The 15551-nt window shown below is 32.0% G+C and overlaps 1 protein-coding gene across 4 annotated transcripts in view; it reads right to left on the bottom strand.

The window, feature by feature from the left end:
- LOC126887698 (putative helicase mov-10-B.1) overlaps window positions 1-15551 on the bottom strand; it is a 219497-nt gene that overhangs the window by 30326 nt on the left and 173620 nt on the right. For all 4 annotated transcript variants that reach the window (XM_050655357.1, XM_050655358.1, XM_050655355.1 and 1 more), the window contains 3 exons: window positions 12185-12357; window positions 4039-4168; window positions 3734-3910 (listed from right to left, as the gene is read on the bottom strand). In XM_050655357.1, the coding sequence (XP_050511314.1) occupies window positions 3734-3910; window positions 4039-4168; window positions 12185-12357 (480 nt within the window). The remainder of the gene's footprint in view (window positions 1-3733; window positions 3911-4038; window positions 4169-12184; window positions 12358-15551) is intronic.

Here is a 15551-nt window from a genome sequence, read left to right as displayed (position 1 = left end):
GGATGGAAAAAAGTATTCAATTAGCGACCGTCATCGCTTCGATGAAATTGATTTTTGAAGAGAAAACTTCTTGAAGGACGTTATGCACTTTTTGGATGGGGAAAAATTATTAAACTAGCGACCGTCATCGCTTCGACGAAATAAATTTTTGAAGTGAAAACTTCTTTAGGCGTTGTGCACTTTTTGGATAGGAAAAAGTATTAAATTAGCGACGGTCATCGCTTCGACGAAATAAATATTTGAAGTAAAATCTTCTTGAGGGACGTTGTGCACTTTTTGGATGGGAAAACAGTATTAAATTAGCGACCGTCATCGCTTCGACGAAATAAATTTTTGAAGTGAAAACTTCTTTAGGCGTTGTGCACTTTTTGGATAGGAAAAAGTATTAAATTAGCGACGGTCATCGCTTCGACGAAATAAATATTTGAAGTAAAATCTTCTTGAGGGACGTTGTGCACTTTTTGGATGGGAAAACAGTATTAAATTAGCGACCGTCATCGCTTCGACGAAATAACTTTTTGAATTGAAAATTTCTTTAGGTACGTTGTGCACTTTTTGGATGGGAAAAATATTAAATTAGCGACCGTCATCGTTTCGACGAAATAAATTTTTGAAATAAAAATTTCGTTAGCGACGTTGTGCACTTTTTGGATGGGGGAAAATTATTGAATTAGGGACCGTCATCGCTTTGACGAAATAAATTTTTGAAGTGAAAACTTCTTTAGGGACGTTGTGCATTTTTTGGATGGGAAAAAGTATTAAATTAGCGACCGTCATTGCTTTGACGAAATACATTTTTGAAGTGAAATCTTTTTTAGGGACGTTGTGTACTTTTTAGATGGGGAAAAAGTATTGAATTAGCGACCGTCATCGCTTCGACGAAATAAATATTTGAAGTAAAATCTTTTTGAGGGACGTTGTGCACTTTTTGGATGGGGAAAAAGTATTAAATTAGCGACCGTCATCGCTTCGACGAAATAAATATTTGAATTAAAATCTTTTTGAGGGACGTTGTGCACTTTTTGGATGGGAAAAAGTATTAAATTAGCGACCGTCATCGCTTCGACAAAATAACTTTTTGAATTGAAAATTTCTTTAGGGACGTTGTGCACTTTTTGGATGGGAAAAAGAAGTATTAAATTAGCGACCGTCATCGAGACCATCTTCGCTTCGACGAAATAAATATTTGAAGTAAAATCTTCTTGAGGGACGTTGTGCACTTTTTGGATGGGAAAACAGTATTAAATTAGCGACCGTCATCGCTTCGACGAAATAAATTTTTGAAGTGAAAACTTCTTTAGGCGTTGTGCACTTTTTGGATAGGAAAAAGTATTAAATTAGCGACGGTCATCGCTTCGACGAAATAAATATTTGAAGTAAAATCTTCTTGAGGGACGTTGTGCACTTTTTGGATGGGAAAACAGTATTAAATTAGCGACCGTCATCGCTTCGACGAAATAAATTTTTGAAGTGAAAACTTCTTTAGGGACGTTGTGCACTTTTTGGAAGGAAATAGCTATTTGTATAACAAGGGAGGAAAGTGTAACTTTTCCTCCCGAGAATGAAGTTTACTGCCCGACGCGTAGCGGAGGGCAGTAATCATTCAAGGGAGGAAAAGGCACTTTACTCCCATGTTATACATATGGTTTTTCCACCTTCCTCAAATAACAAGTAATTTTTTCATTTTTACTTAATTTATTTATGTAACTAACCAACAAAATTTATTAGAACTAAAACAACAAGTAGGTACAATGTAACTGTCAACTGTCAAATATAAGTCAAATTATTAATGTAAACATTGTTAAATCAAAATAACAATTTACTGTTTTTTACCATTCTGCAAAATAGAGGGTGTTTTATAAATAAACGTTAAAATGTATAGATACTTCGTAATAGAAAATAGATATTATACAGGGCGTCAATAAGTTATATTTCATGAATGAAATACTATGACGTCACTTTTACTTTTCCTCCCTAGGGAGGAAAAATATTTTCCTCCCTAGGGAGGAAAAGTACAACTTTGCTCCCTACAATCAGGTCCGGAAAAGTATACTTTCGGTAGAGGTAGGTGGAAAAAGTATTAAATTAGCGACCGTCATTGCTTTGACGAAATAATGTTATGAAGTGAAAACTTCTTTAGGGAAGTTTTGCTCTTTTTAGATGGGGAAAAAGTATTGAATTAGCGACCGTCATTGCTTCGACGAAATACATTTTTGAAGTGAAAACTTCTTTAGGGACGTTGTGCATTTTTTGGATGGGAAAAAGTATTAAATTAGCGACCGTCATTGCTTTGACGAAATACATTTTTGAAGTGAAAACTTTTTTAGGGACGTTGTGTACTTTTTAGATGGGGAAAAAGTATTGAATTAGCGACCGTCATCGCTTCGACGAAATAAATATTTGAAGTAAAATCTTTTTGAGGGACGTTGTGCACTTTTTGGATGGGGAAAAAGTATTAAATTAGCGACCGTCATCGCTTCGACGAAATAAATATTTGAATTAAAATCTTTTTGAGGGACGTTGTGCACTTTTTGGATGGGAAAAAGTATTAAATTAGCGACCGTCATCGCTTCGACAAAATAACTTTTTGAATTGAAAATTTCTTTAGGGACGTTGTGCACTTTTTGGATGGGAAAAAGAAGTATTAAATTAGCGACCGTCATCGAGACCATCTTCGCTTCGACGAAATAAATATTTGAAGTGAAAACTTCTTGAGGAACGTTGTGCACTTTTTGGATGGGGAAAAAGTATTAAATTAGCGACTGTCATCGCTTCGACGAAATAAATTTTTGAATTGAAAATTTCTTTAGGAACGTTGTGCACTTTTTGGATGGGAAAGAATATTAATTAGCGACCGTCATCGCGACTATCATCGCTTCGATGAAATAGATATTTGAAGTGAAAACTTCTTGAGGGACCTTGTGCACTTTTTAGATGGGGAAAAATATTAAATTAGGGAACTTCATCGCTTCCACGAAATAAATTTTTGAATTGAAAATTTCTTTATGGACGCATCGCGTATATGAAATAGGTATTGAGCTCGTAATTTATTTACTATAAGAAGTTTTCACTTCTGTCTGCACTTCCACGAGTGCCTGAATTTTTTTTTTAATTTTTGGTATTGTTTTAATAAAAATTTTTGGAAAGTACTAAGTAAAAATTAGTTTAATCTTTAAATAAAATATAGATAAACAGTTCGAAAGTATATGTATTTCGTTGAAATCATAATAGAAGTATGACTTCTTACGTGCGTACAAAGTACGCACACATTCTTTTTTTTTTCTTTAATTATTTGTGCAAAAAATTAAGGAGAAATTTATCAAATGACAGCATTCTAATAAAAAATAAAGTTTTGGAATGCAAAAAGTGGGTTTAGGAGAGACCCTTAAAAATTGCCAATTTTCAGCTCGCACTTTAGACCGAATGGTTCGCGTGAAAAAAACCAAATAGTGAGATTTGTAGAGAATTTTAAATACTTTAATGTATGTTAACAGACCATTTACTAAAAGTTAATAGTTTTCAAGAATTAAGCAAAAAAGCAGAAATGTTTCGCATTTTTCGCGATTTTTCCAATGTTGCGTCACGAAATTTTGTCCGCAAACCTCATAATCGGATTCAGTATCCCAAAATACCTGTAGAATGAAAGAAATCAGAACTACCCCAACATTTTCCCACTAGGGGGCACCTATAGTAATGGGCTAAAAATGATTAATGGGAACTTTTAATAACTTACCTTTTCATTTTTAACGAAGCCTAACTTATAAAGTTTATCGTACAGCAACAAATCTTTTTGGGCTCTTACAGTAGATATAATAATAATTCTTTTCTCCCGTCCCTGAAACGTTTCAGTTGTTCCGACATCGACACCTTCGATTTGATTTCCTTTAAGGAGGGCTTTCAATGTATACACCTAAAATACAATAAAAAAATACGGGTTTTTAAAATTGTTAAATTTAAATACATACTAATTACAGGTCTGGTTTATTTAAATTTTTTGACAATAGGTCTAATATTTAAATTGTATAAGAAATATCTTACCTGTCTGGCATACGGCGTAACAATACCGATATCGGAAGGTTTCACTTTGTCTTCCTCATCTAGAAATTCTAAAGCTTGCAGAGCTCTAATGTACTTTATTACCATTTGCGCCTCTTTCACGTTGAAATAACTAAAAACATATTTTAATATCATCATAAACCATAATTTAATTACCATAAATATGTATTATGGTGTATTCCACGAATTTACGACTGTTTTGGATTATCGCGACAACGAATATTTTAGTACGAAAGTATTTTGCTCTAATAATTACTCCAATAAACAACTATATAATTTGCAATTTACTTTCGTTCTTCATATTTTGCACAGTAAAATATTCGTTGTCGCCATAATCCAAGAGGGTCGTATATTCGCGGAATGGGGTATACTATTAAAAACACTGAAAATTATAGATATAGAATACCGATATAATCAATAGATATAATCACATAGTGGTAGAGAGCTGGTTCCTTTTTTATTATTTTACAATCCTTTTTTATAGTTCATAAACAAATTGTCTACATTCCTTTTTATCGCATGCTAGATTTATTGCTTCGGCCCATATTGTTCCTCTCGCCTGAAATACTTTTCTTACCATTTTGTTCCATGTCTGCCTTGATCTTCCCTTCTTTTTTCTATTATCCGCCTTTATTGTTTTGTATTATATTTGCCATACCTATTTTACTCTGGAATCATCCATTCTCTGTAGATGTCCTCACAAACTGATTTGTATTTGTTCTATGAATTTAAGAGTTGACTCTAATTCTAGTGCATCTCCCATCACAGTGTTCCTTATCTTGTTCATTCGTGTGACTCATTTGACTGTTATCTTAATCCATTGTGAGTCGAGAACAGTTGTAATATACTATTTTTATAAATGACAATTTATGTTATGTTGTACATATTTTTTAATATTCTTATTATTTTACTGCTAATGTCTCTTTTCCGCACTATATTTCCGTTTCCTTGTGCAGACATTATTAAAAGCCTTTTCCATATCTGTAAATCCAATACGATACATATTTTTCACCTGTTGTATACTCTTTTCAGTTATCTATTTCACTGTGAATACGACGTGGTCTTGCATACTTCTTCCCTTTTCCTAGGTCCACTTTATGATTCTTGCCAGCGTATTTTCTATATTGACATTTATTTGGTATAGCTATAAGTATTAGTACTATTACAAGAACAACATATGTAAAAATCGATACAAGTAAACTAAGAAACCCACTCCTAAAACAACGCCTGACAGATGAAATTAATAGCCGATTAATGAATGTTAAAGAACAAATTCTGCAAAATACTGAAACAAAAAGAAACAAAATAAAGACAGATGTAGACAAAAGAAAAAAAACAATGGATGATGGACGAAATCTTAGATTTAATGGAAGAAAGACGTCAGCATAAAAACAAAGATAATCAGATGTACAAAAATGCAAATAAATAAATAAAATCCAAAATTACACAGGCAAAGAACAATGATTAAAAGAACAACGCGCCAAAATAGAAGAACACCAGAAAAGACATGATAGTTTAGAAAAGACATGATAGTTTAGAAAAGACATGATTAGAACACCAGAAAAGAGATGAAAGAAATAAGAACACACATAAAAATATTACGGAATTAACTCAGAACAAAAAATGAAAAAGAAAACCGGGAATACTAAAAGATACAAATGGGAAACTTGTGTTGAGTACTAACGAAAAATTAAAGAGATGAACAGAATACATAAATGAATTGTTCAAAGACAATAGAACAGAGCAGATGGAAGTCGAAGTAGAAGATGATATGGCTTTAAAGATATTAAAAGAAGAAATTAAATCGGCATTAAAAAACAGCAAAAATGGTAAATCAGTAGGTCCAGACCAAATCCCAGTAGAAAGCTTAAATGCATAAATTATGAAACCTTAATGGAAAAAACCTTATTAATGGAATAGGAATAAAAATACTGAAATGGCTAAAAATGGCGAATTGGAATAAAAATGGCGAATTGGTGGCGCCATCTAGCGGGTAATAGCTGAACTATGACGGTAGACTCCTTCGCTGTGACGTCAGAATTTATCTCACTCTTACTCATTGGAAAGGTACTTCTCCCTCTAACACATTGATTTCCCCATCTTGGTAGTCGTGGTAACTTTGGTAATCTACTAATCATTAATAAGACACATTCTCAAATTATTCTTGAAAATAATGCATGGTCGTATAAAAGAAACTGAGAGGCGTTATTTGCTTTTAATGTGTTAGCTCAAAGATGCATGGACATGAATGTGGATGTGCATATTTGTTACGTTGATGTTGAGAAAGCATTTGACAAATGTAAAAAATGTATTAGTAAATGAAGACATGAAAAAAGATTCTAAAGACAAAAAAACATAAAGACAAAAAGACAAAAACAAAAGAGACTTACGAATAATAACAAACCTTTACTAGAATCAAAGAGCACAAATTGTAATAGATAACGAACCCAGTCCAGAAGTTGAAATCAGGAGAGGAGTTAGGCAGGAATGTATTATGTCTCCATTACTCTTTAATGCATATAGTGAAGGCATTTTTGAAGAAGCATTATTATCTTAAAGTAAAGGAATAATTTATTAACGGAAGATCTATTAACATAAGATATGCAGATGACACCGTGATTATGGCAAGCTCTGCTTAACAACTCCAATTACTACTAAACAAAACACATAGTTTCTGTGAAGAATATGGACTAAAAATAAATATAAAAGCAACCAAATACATGATAATAACTAAGAAAACAAACAAGCATACATTTGGGAAATATACCGATAGAAAGGGTTGATAAATACAAATACCTAGGAACATGGATTGAAAATGATTAATGAAAAAAGAAAAATGATCAAACAGAAATAAGGACCAGGATAGACATAGCAAGCTCTAAACATGAACGATACAAGGTAGAAGGACTCAAAGAAACAAATAAGAATAAAGAGTATAAAGAAAAGATAAGCATCAAACTAGAAAACAGACTATAACATGACAACCCAAATAAGGACTGGGAAGAGTGCTGAGAAATCATAAAAGAGACAGCTAAAGAAGTATTAGGCATAGAAGGTAAAGAAAGAAGAACAAGAACGAATGACTGGTTTGACGAAGATTGTCAGATTATAACAGACAGAAAAAACAGAGCATATTTACTGATGCAACAGGGGCACAGAACCCGACAAGCAGCGGAAGAATATAAACAACTACGCAAAGAAGAAAAGAAAACTCACCGAAGAAAAAAGAGAGAATATATGAACAAAGAACTTCAAGAACTGCAAGAACTAAGTAAATCAACAGAGACAAGAAAATTTTATCAGAAACTGAACAAAAGCAGAAAAGACTTCAAACCGAGAACAACGATGTGTAGAGATAAAGAAGGTAATATATATTGACAGAACAGCAAGAGATACTAAGAAGATGGACAGAACATTTTAAGGAAAAGCTTGAAGGATATGGGAGTGAGACGAACCCTGATATACCATTAGACCAAGCAGACAACAGAGAAAAGAGTCCACCAACAATAGCCGAGATTAGAACAGCAGTAGACAAATTAAAGAACAATAAATCACCGGGATCGGATCAAGTAGCCTCGGAATTACTGAAGGAAGGAGGAGACGCACTACAGAAAACAATACATGAATTGATAACAAAGATATGGTCAAATAAACAGCTACCAGCGGAGTGTAATAGCGGTATTATTGTACCATTACATAAAAAAGGAAATCAGTTAGAATGTGGAAACTACTATTGCCAATAAAAGTTACCATGGCTTAATCCGGCAACTAAGATCAGATAACGTCGCAAGAAAAACAAAATGCCAAATATACAAAACCGTAATAAGACCGGTACTCACATACGGCTCAGAAACCTGGACACTCACTAAAAGAGAGGAAACATTGCTAGCCACCTTTGAAAGAAAAATCTTGCGACACATATATAAGGGCACAAAAGAAAACGGAATTTGGCGAAGAAGGTTCAACTTTGAACTATACAAAATATACCAGGATCCGGATATCATAACATTCATTAAAATAGGACAGCTGCGTTGGATGGGACATGTAGAAAGAATGGAAGAAGGCGAAATACCAAACAAAATATTCAAACAGATGCCAGTAGGAAAAAGAACAAGAGGAAGACCGAAGCTGAGATATTTATAACAAATAGAAAATGATATAATAACCTTAAAAATAAAAAACTGGAGAAAAAAAGCACGAAGCAGATCAGAATGGAGAAGAATCCTGGAACAGGCCAAGACCCAGAAAGGGTTGTCGAGCCAGTGATGATGATGATGATAGACATAGCAATAAATGCGTTTGTAAAAATGAAAACAATTCTCTGCAACAAAGACCTTAGCTTAGAACTTAAAATAAGAGCTTTGAGATGCCACGTGTTCTCGATACTACAATATAACTTATAAGCTTCAGCAAGAACACATAAATAAGCTACAGTCATTTGAAATGTGGTGTTACAGAAGGATGCTTACAAAAGCATGGATACAGAAGAAAACGAACAGAAGTATTGCGAGAAATGGGTAAAGAATTCGAATCAAGAAGGAACGAATATTCGTTCCTTCTTGAAACTGACAAAAACTTACAAAAAGTATAATATCAATGATTTTAGTATACGTCTAGATTCTAATTCTAATACCTCACACTAATCTAACTCTTTTCTGTCAAAATATTGACAATATAGTGACATAATTGTCTCTGAAACCTTTCTGCGTGAATATTTTAAAATATCTCAGTAATTAGTGGTTTTTAGCATAGATATTTATATTTAAAGAGTTACATTTTTTGCATTTTTATATTTTTGCTTTAGTAATATTCATTGCAATTATCTTTTTGTCAATACTGCTTTTATATTATATGTATAGAACACCTCTGACAAAAATCTCGCTCTAGTGAGTTATTTTTTAATGCCTAATGTCACCATTTTACCTTTGATAATTTTTTTAGCGTCCCTGATGATGTTAGCGACTGCTAACGAAATATTAGATCCGTAGAAAAGAGTATACGTAGTCCTCAATTTCAGTTGTTTACCCAATAATTTAGTGACTTTTATAAGTTTTATATATACAGTGAGGACGTTTGAGTTGGAATAAATTCATTATCTCGAGAAGGGGCAAATTTGGAGACAAATGCTGAGACATGTCGATTTTTATTTTTAAATTATGACTTTTTGATATATAATATATATATATATATATATATATATATATATATATATATATATTTATATATATATATATATATCATACTAAAACTTTTTAGTAACGTCGGTCATCTGGGCGTGATGACGCAATCAATGATTTTTTTAAATGAGAGCAGGGGTCGAGTGATAGCGCATTTGAAAGGTTATTTAATTCTCTATTCAGTAATATAAACGTAAACGTTATTATTTATATAGGGTGCCCAAAAAAAAAATACTTTTGGATTAAATTAATTGAGACGAAAAGAAGAATGTATGTAATTCATTTATTTCAAAATACGTTTGAGTGATGTCAGAAAACAGAAAGAAATGTTTATTTGCCAAATAAACATTGTTTTTCGCTTTAATTAAATGTTAAAACTGCCACCTACCTGTCTCTTAGAAGTTTGAACATTAAATTTAAGCGAAAAGCACTGTTTATTTGTGAAATAATAGTTATTTATGATGTAAGCAAAGTGTTAAAGGTCACGTTTAAGGCACGCATTCACATGAGTGCCTTATGTACTTTTTAACACGCATATCATACAATATTTTTTCTACAAACGTAATTACAGGACAATATCTACAAAAACTTTTACTTGAACTTGACTGACATTCCATTTTTATATTTTTTTGACATTACATCAAAATTGCTTATACGCTGTGAGCTCGTACGTAGAAGGGATATTTACAAATTCGCGAGCGCCAGTAGTGACAAGTCTGTAAACGATTACTGGAAATTTGACATAAATGTCAAAGTGATTAATTTAAAATTAAAATTAAAAACATTAATTATAAAAAATATTAGTTTGTCAAAGCTGTGGTATATATTTTTACCTTAAATATACTTACGTTTTAAATACTGAATTTAAGTTTTTTTAATGTTCCGTAATATCTAATTATAAATTACTATATTAATCTTAGCGCCATCTACACGATAATGGTGAAAGTAGCCGAAGTAAGAAATTCATATTTTATCAATAGAACGTCAAAATGATTAGCAACATCTTAAAAAAATCGATTACAATTTAATTACTTTTTTGCGTTGTAAATATTAAGCGATAACAATTAAATAATAAATTTAAAAATTACCAGTGAAAGTTGATTAGTAATCCGCTAGGAGCGACACCAGCGAAGCTCAGAGCGTATACGCTCTGAGCTTCGCTGGTGTCGCTCCTGGCGGATTACTAGCGGATTACTAATTCAACTTTCACCGGTAATTTTTAAATTTATTATTTAATTGTTATCGCTTAATATTTACAACGCTAAAAAGTAATTAAATTATAACAGATTTTTTTAAGATTTTGCTAATCATTTTGACGTTGTATTGATGAAATATTAATTTCTTACTTCGGATACTTTCACAATTATCGTGTAGATGGCGCTAGATTAATTTATAATTACATATTACGGAACATTAAAAAAACGTAAATTCAGTATTTAAAACGTAAGTATATTTAAGACAAAAATATATACCACAGCTTTGACCAACTAATATTTTTTATAATTAATGTTTTTAATTTTAATTTTAAATTAATCACTTTGACATTTATGTCAAATTTCCGGTAAACGTTTACAGACTTGTCACTAATGGCGCTCGCGAATTTGTAAATATCCCCTCTACGTACGAGCTCACAGCGTATACGGTCAATAAAATCGGCAGTGCCATAAAATTTTTAAAGCACTAGCGCCTTAAAGTAGCATTTTTAACGCTTTTATGAACTGCTCAAAATTGCATTTTTAACATGGTTGTAGAAAAATATTATTACCTGTTTCTCTGATAGCAGTAAAATGTATTTTGTATAAAATAAATTGCTTACATTCTTCTTCTTGTGTAAATTAATTTAATAAAAAAAATGTGTACACTCTGTATAAATAATTATGTTAATGTTGATATTACTGAATAGAGAATTAAATAATCTTTCAGATAAGCTATTATTACACAACCCCTACTCTCATTTAAAAAATCATCGATTACATTATCACGCCCAGATGTATGACGTCACTAGTAAGATATATCTACCAAAAAGTCATAACTTAAAAATAAAAATCGACGTGTCTCAGGATTTCTCTCCAAATTCGCCGATTCTCGAGATAATGAATTTATTCCAACTCAAACGTCCTCACTGTATAATGTATTATACAGTGATGAGCGCGCTTATAACCGACACAATAGCTCAAAAGAAGGAAAACATAATACATTGCGAAACAAATAGAGATGAAACTAGTGGAGGTGGAAATTATTAGTAGTAATTGCACGAGAGCTCTAAAATTATCGAATTTTTCCCGAGTGACACTTTGACAGTTTTAATTTCACGACCCGAAGGAGAGTGAAATTATGTCAAAGTGGCACGAGGGAAGCAATTTGCTGCGATTATTTCATGAATAAAACTTTTCAAAACCAAAATTTTATTGTAATTTATTTATTTAAGTACAAATTACTACAGTTAAACACACAGTTGTTATAAATATTTGACGGTTGAAAGTCAATCACTTTTATAACTTTTAAAACAGTAATTATTATTAATGTCACTGAATGTATTTTTTCGTAGCAACGAAGGGCATCTGACGTATTTTACTTGACGACGGGATAATATCAAAAATTATCACTTTAATTTTTGTTTCTGTAACTTTCTATTGAAATCTATGAATGAAATAATCGTTATAAATGTATAAATTAACGCTATATTACATAGTTTCCCACCTTTAGACGTCTAAACATAGTTTCCCACCTTTAGACGTCTAAAGGTGGGAAACTATGTATAATGTAATGTTAATCTATACGTTTATAACGATAATTTCCACCTTCACTAGTTTCATCTGTTTTTCATCTTTTGAGCTATTTTGCCGGTTATTAGCGCAATCATCACTGTATTGTTTTTACATATGTACATAATAAGTGCAATAAAAAAATTACATTGAATTGCGTTAAAATTAAATTGAATGAAAAATTACCTAGGCGACTTTCCCTGCCTTTGCTCTTTGGATAATAAACTACAAAATTCAACAGCATCGCCTGTGAATTTTGGGTGTGAGTTCTTCTTTCCCGCAACACTGTACATTTCTTGTAGCTTTTGGAAGACGCAAGTTGTTGCTAAGGGGTCTAATAATGACCTTTGTGACTGGGCCTGAAAGAGTACAAAATTGCAATGCTTAGTTTATATGCAAAAGTTCTATATACAGGGTGTTTAATTATTAATTGGAAATATTTTAACTGATTCCTGGTCTCAAAGTGCACTCACCGGCACAAAATTCCGCCACCCAAAATTTTTGATTAAGTTTGACAATTTATAATTTTATTATTTGTAATCCGATTTTCAAGATTCTTACACCAGTTTGTAGGTACATGTATTCATATTGTTTGATATTATTCAGGTAACAAAAAATTTGCTTGCATGTCATTGTACAGGGATGAAAGGAAGCGTTGTATTTTCTCCTAATTTTAAAAAATTCTCTGGAAAAATGGATTAGCTGATTTTGTTTCATAGTCCTGTCATATTTTCCCGGAGGCATCACCAACATTTTGTTTTTTCAATTATCCGAATATCTTTTTTCTTGTAAAGCTGTACCATTTTTTGTAAATAAAAACACTGATTGACTCATACAATTGAGGTTGGATTGATAAGATTAGAATGGCCCGCATGCAGCCCAGATCTCAATCATATTAGCATTTATAGGATGAATAAAAAAAGCTATTTGCCGTCATCCTAGGCCTCCAGAAAATTTGGTACAGTTATGGCCCTGGTAGAGGAATATCGGGCTATTCCCCAGGCAAGGAAAACACATCTTTATTAGATGCTAAACAGATTGCGAGCAGTCGTTGCTGCAAGAGGTGGACATAACCACTATTGAATTGTTTTGTTTTGATGTTAAATTTGTTTTGTTTTGTTGTTAAATTTGTTTTGTTTTATTAATTTTAGTGCGTTTGATATTTTTAATTAAATAAACCTTCAAAGCAATGTTTTTAATTACAGCTCTTACAAGAAAAGAGATATTCAGATAGTTCAAAAAACAAGACCTTAGTGATACCTCCAGGATAATACAAAAGGAGTATGAAACAAAATCAGCCCTCCAATTTTTCCACAGAATTTTTTAAAGTTAGGAGAAAAAACAACGTTTACATTCACCCCTGTATAATGCCATCTAAGCAAAAATTTTTTGTTACCGGAATAATAGCAATTGACATCAATACATGTACCTACAAACTCGTGCAAGAATCTTTAAAATCGAAGTACAAATAATAAAGTTATAGATTGTCAAACTTAATCAAAAATTTTGGGTGGCGGAATTTTGTGCCGGTGAGTGTATTATGTTTTAACCCAAATCACTTGGCTCGGAAATGCTTCTTGTGGGAGCTAGAGCTCTTTGAAGATGGCGTTTTGTAATTAGTGTTTTTAAATACCCCCAGAACGCTTCTGTTTAGAAAAACGAAAACATAATTTTTGGTAGGTCAGCGGTTATTTTATCACATATGCATAACTTTTTGATCTTTAACTTTCAAGCATTTTTGAAATTGATTATTAAATTATTATAAAGGTATTCTAGTACTAAAATACCGTTTTTTAAATTCTTTTCCAATTCGAAAAACGAAAAATTTTCATATCATTTTTTCTAGAAAAGCTTGTATTCTATCGACTTAAACCAAGAGTACCTTTTACCTAAAGTTAAAAAGACAAAAAAGATATGCGATAAAATAACTGTTGCCCTACCCAAAACGGACGCCTGTGACCGGTACTAGAAATTTGCAAATTATGGAATCAATTTATCTCGTTGAAGATAAATAGGCGTACGAAGATATAAAAAACAAGACTCCATCTTTAAAGAGCTAGGAAAGAGTAATTAACTATTCTAATTGAGAAATAAGCCACAATTTAACTTAAAAAATAAAATCATTTTTTCATTTAAATTGTGGCTTATTTCCCAATTAGAATAGTTAATTTCTTCTTATCAGTCGTGATAGGCTCTTTTAAACGAATATTAAAAAATCTTGCATGATCAAAAATGGTACCTATTAAGTCAAAAATTAATATAAAAAATGATACCCTTTAAGGGGATCGGTACACAATTTAGGCTCCTATGCTATTTATATGCATTACTTTTTTTCGAATTCTGAGAAAACTAATATGTATTTTTGAAAAATTTAAACACAGAATGAAAGATTGCATTATTACCGAGGGCCGAAAGTCCATGAAAACTTCTATTTTATTTTAATTTGTTACAGGGGCGACAAAAAAGAAAAAAAAATAGTGTGATTTTTAATTTGAAACATCTCATTCAAAAGAAACTTTTTGTTTATTCTAAGGGACTTTCGGCCCTCGGTAATGATGTAATCTTTCATTCTGCGTTTAAATTGTTCAATAATATTTATTAGTTTTTTCAGGATTCGAAAGAAATAGACACCATTTCCGTGGTGATATTTTCCAAATCGAACATTCGCTTTTTCTGTCATACAACGCACTCAGTCGAACAGAAAGTGTTGACAAGACAGTGACAATTTTAAATATTTGACACGGCTTCAGGAATATTTTAAGTTGTTGATTAAATAATATTGATAGTAATAGAAATTAATATTAGTATTAGTTTTAGGATAAGATACGAAAAAATGACTAATAAAATAAAAAATAGTAAAATTGGCGAATTGATTTAGTGTCCGCAGTCATATAAACCCAAACAAACAACAACAATATTGATAGTGTATTTCATTAATAATTGATTTAAGACGTGAAATTAATAAAAAGTTATTTATTATTTATGGAAGAGCCCAGCAGAGAATGCACCAGGATATATTTTGTGATCCAAGTATTTTGTTGTTAAAGATTATCAAAATTTATATAAGCGTTCCATAGTAACAATATATTATTAAAAAAATCACTTTATTACTTTTCCTCTTTTCTCGATGAAGTATTAGTTTTTATGGTATAGTAAGTATATAACTTATACGGCAGAGAAATAAGGTAAAAACATACCATGTTCGGGACACTTGAGCAGCCAGGTTGTAAATATGTTTTTTCGGTACTATATACCTCTCTCGTTCCTCCCTCACTGTGGAGTATTGGGCGCTTATGCGTTTCTTGGCCAAAAGTGTAAGATTGCTGCCTGGCCGGGACAGTGCATCTTCTTTTGTTTTTATTCTCTGGATAAATTGTGAACTAATTCCCTCCACTCTCTTTTTGACTTCGCCCCATCTTAGTCCAATTTTTTCGTGTTCTCTCGTTGTTGTTCTTTTCCAGCTGTTGTCTGGTCTGCCCCTCTTTCTTTTTCCCTCTGGTTGGTATTCAAGTGCTTGTCTTGCTATGCTGCTTTGGTCTTTCCTTAAAGTGTG

The sequence above is a fragment of the Diabrotica virgifera genome, chromosome 7 (assembly GCF_917563875.1).
Source record: "Diabrotica virgifera virgifera chromosome 7, PGI_DIABVI_V3a".
In the NCBI taxonomy this organism is placed as follows: Eukaryota; Metazoa; Arthropoda; class Insecta; order Coleoptera; family Chrysomelidae; genus Diabrotica; species Diabrotica virgifera.
The sequence above is the reverse complement of the archived record's forward strand: the minus strand, read 5'-3'. Positions and strand labels throughout refer to the sequence as shown.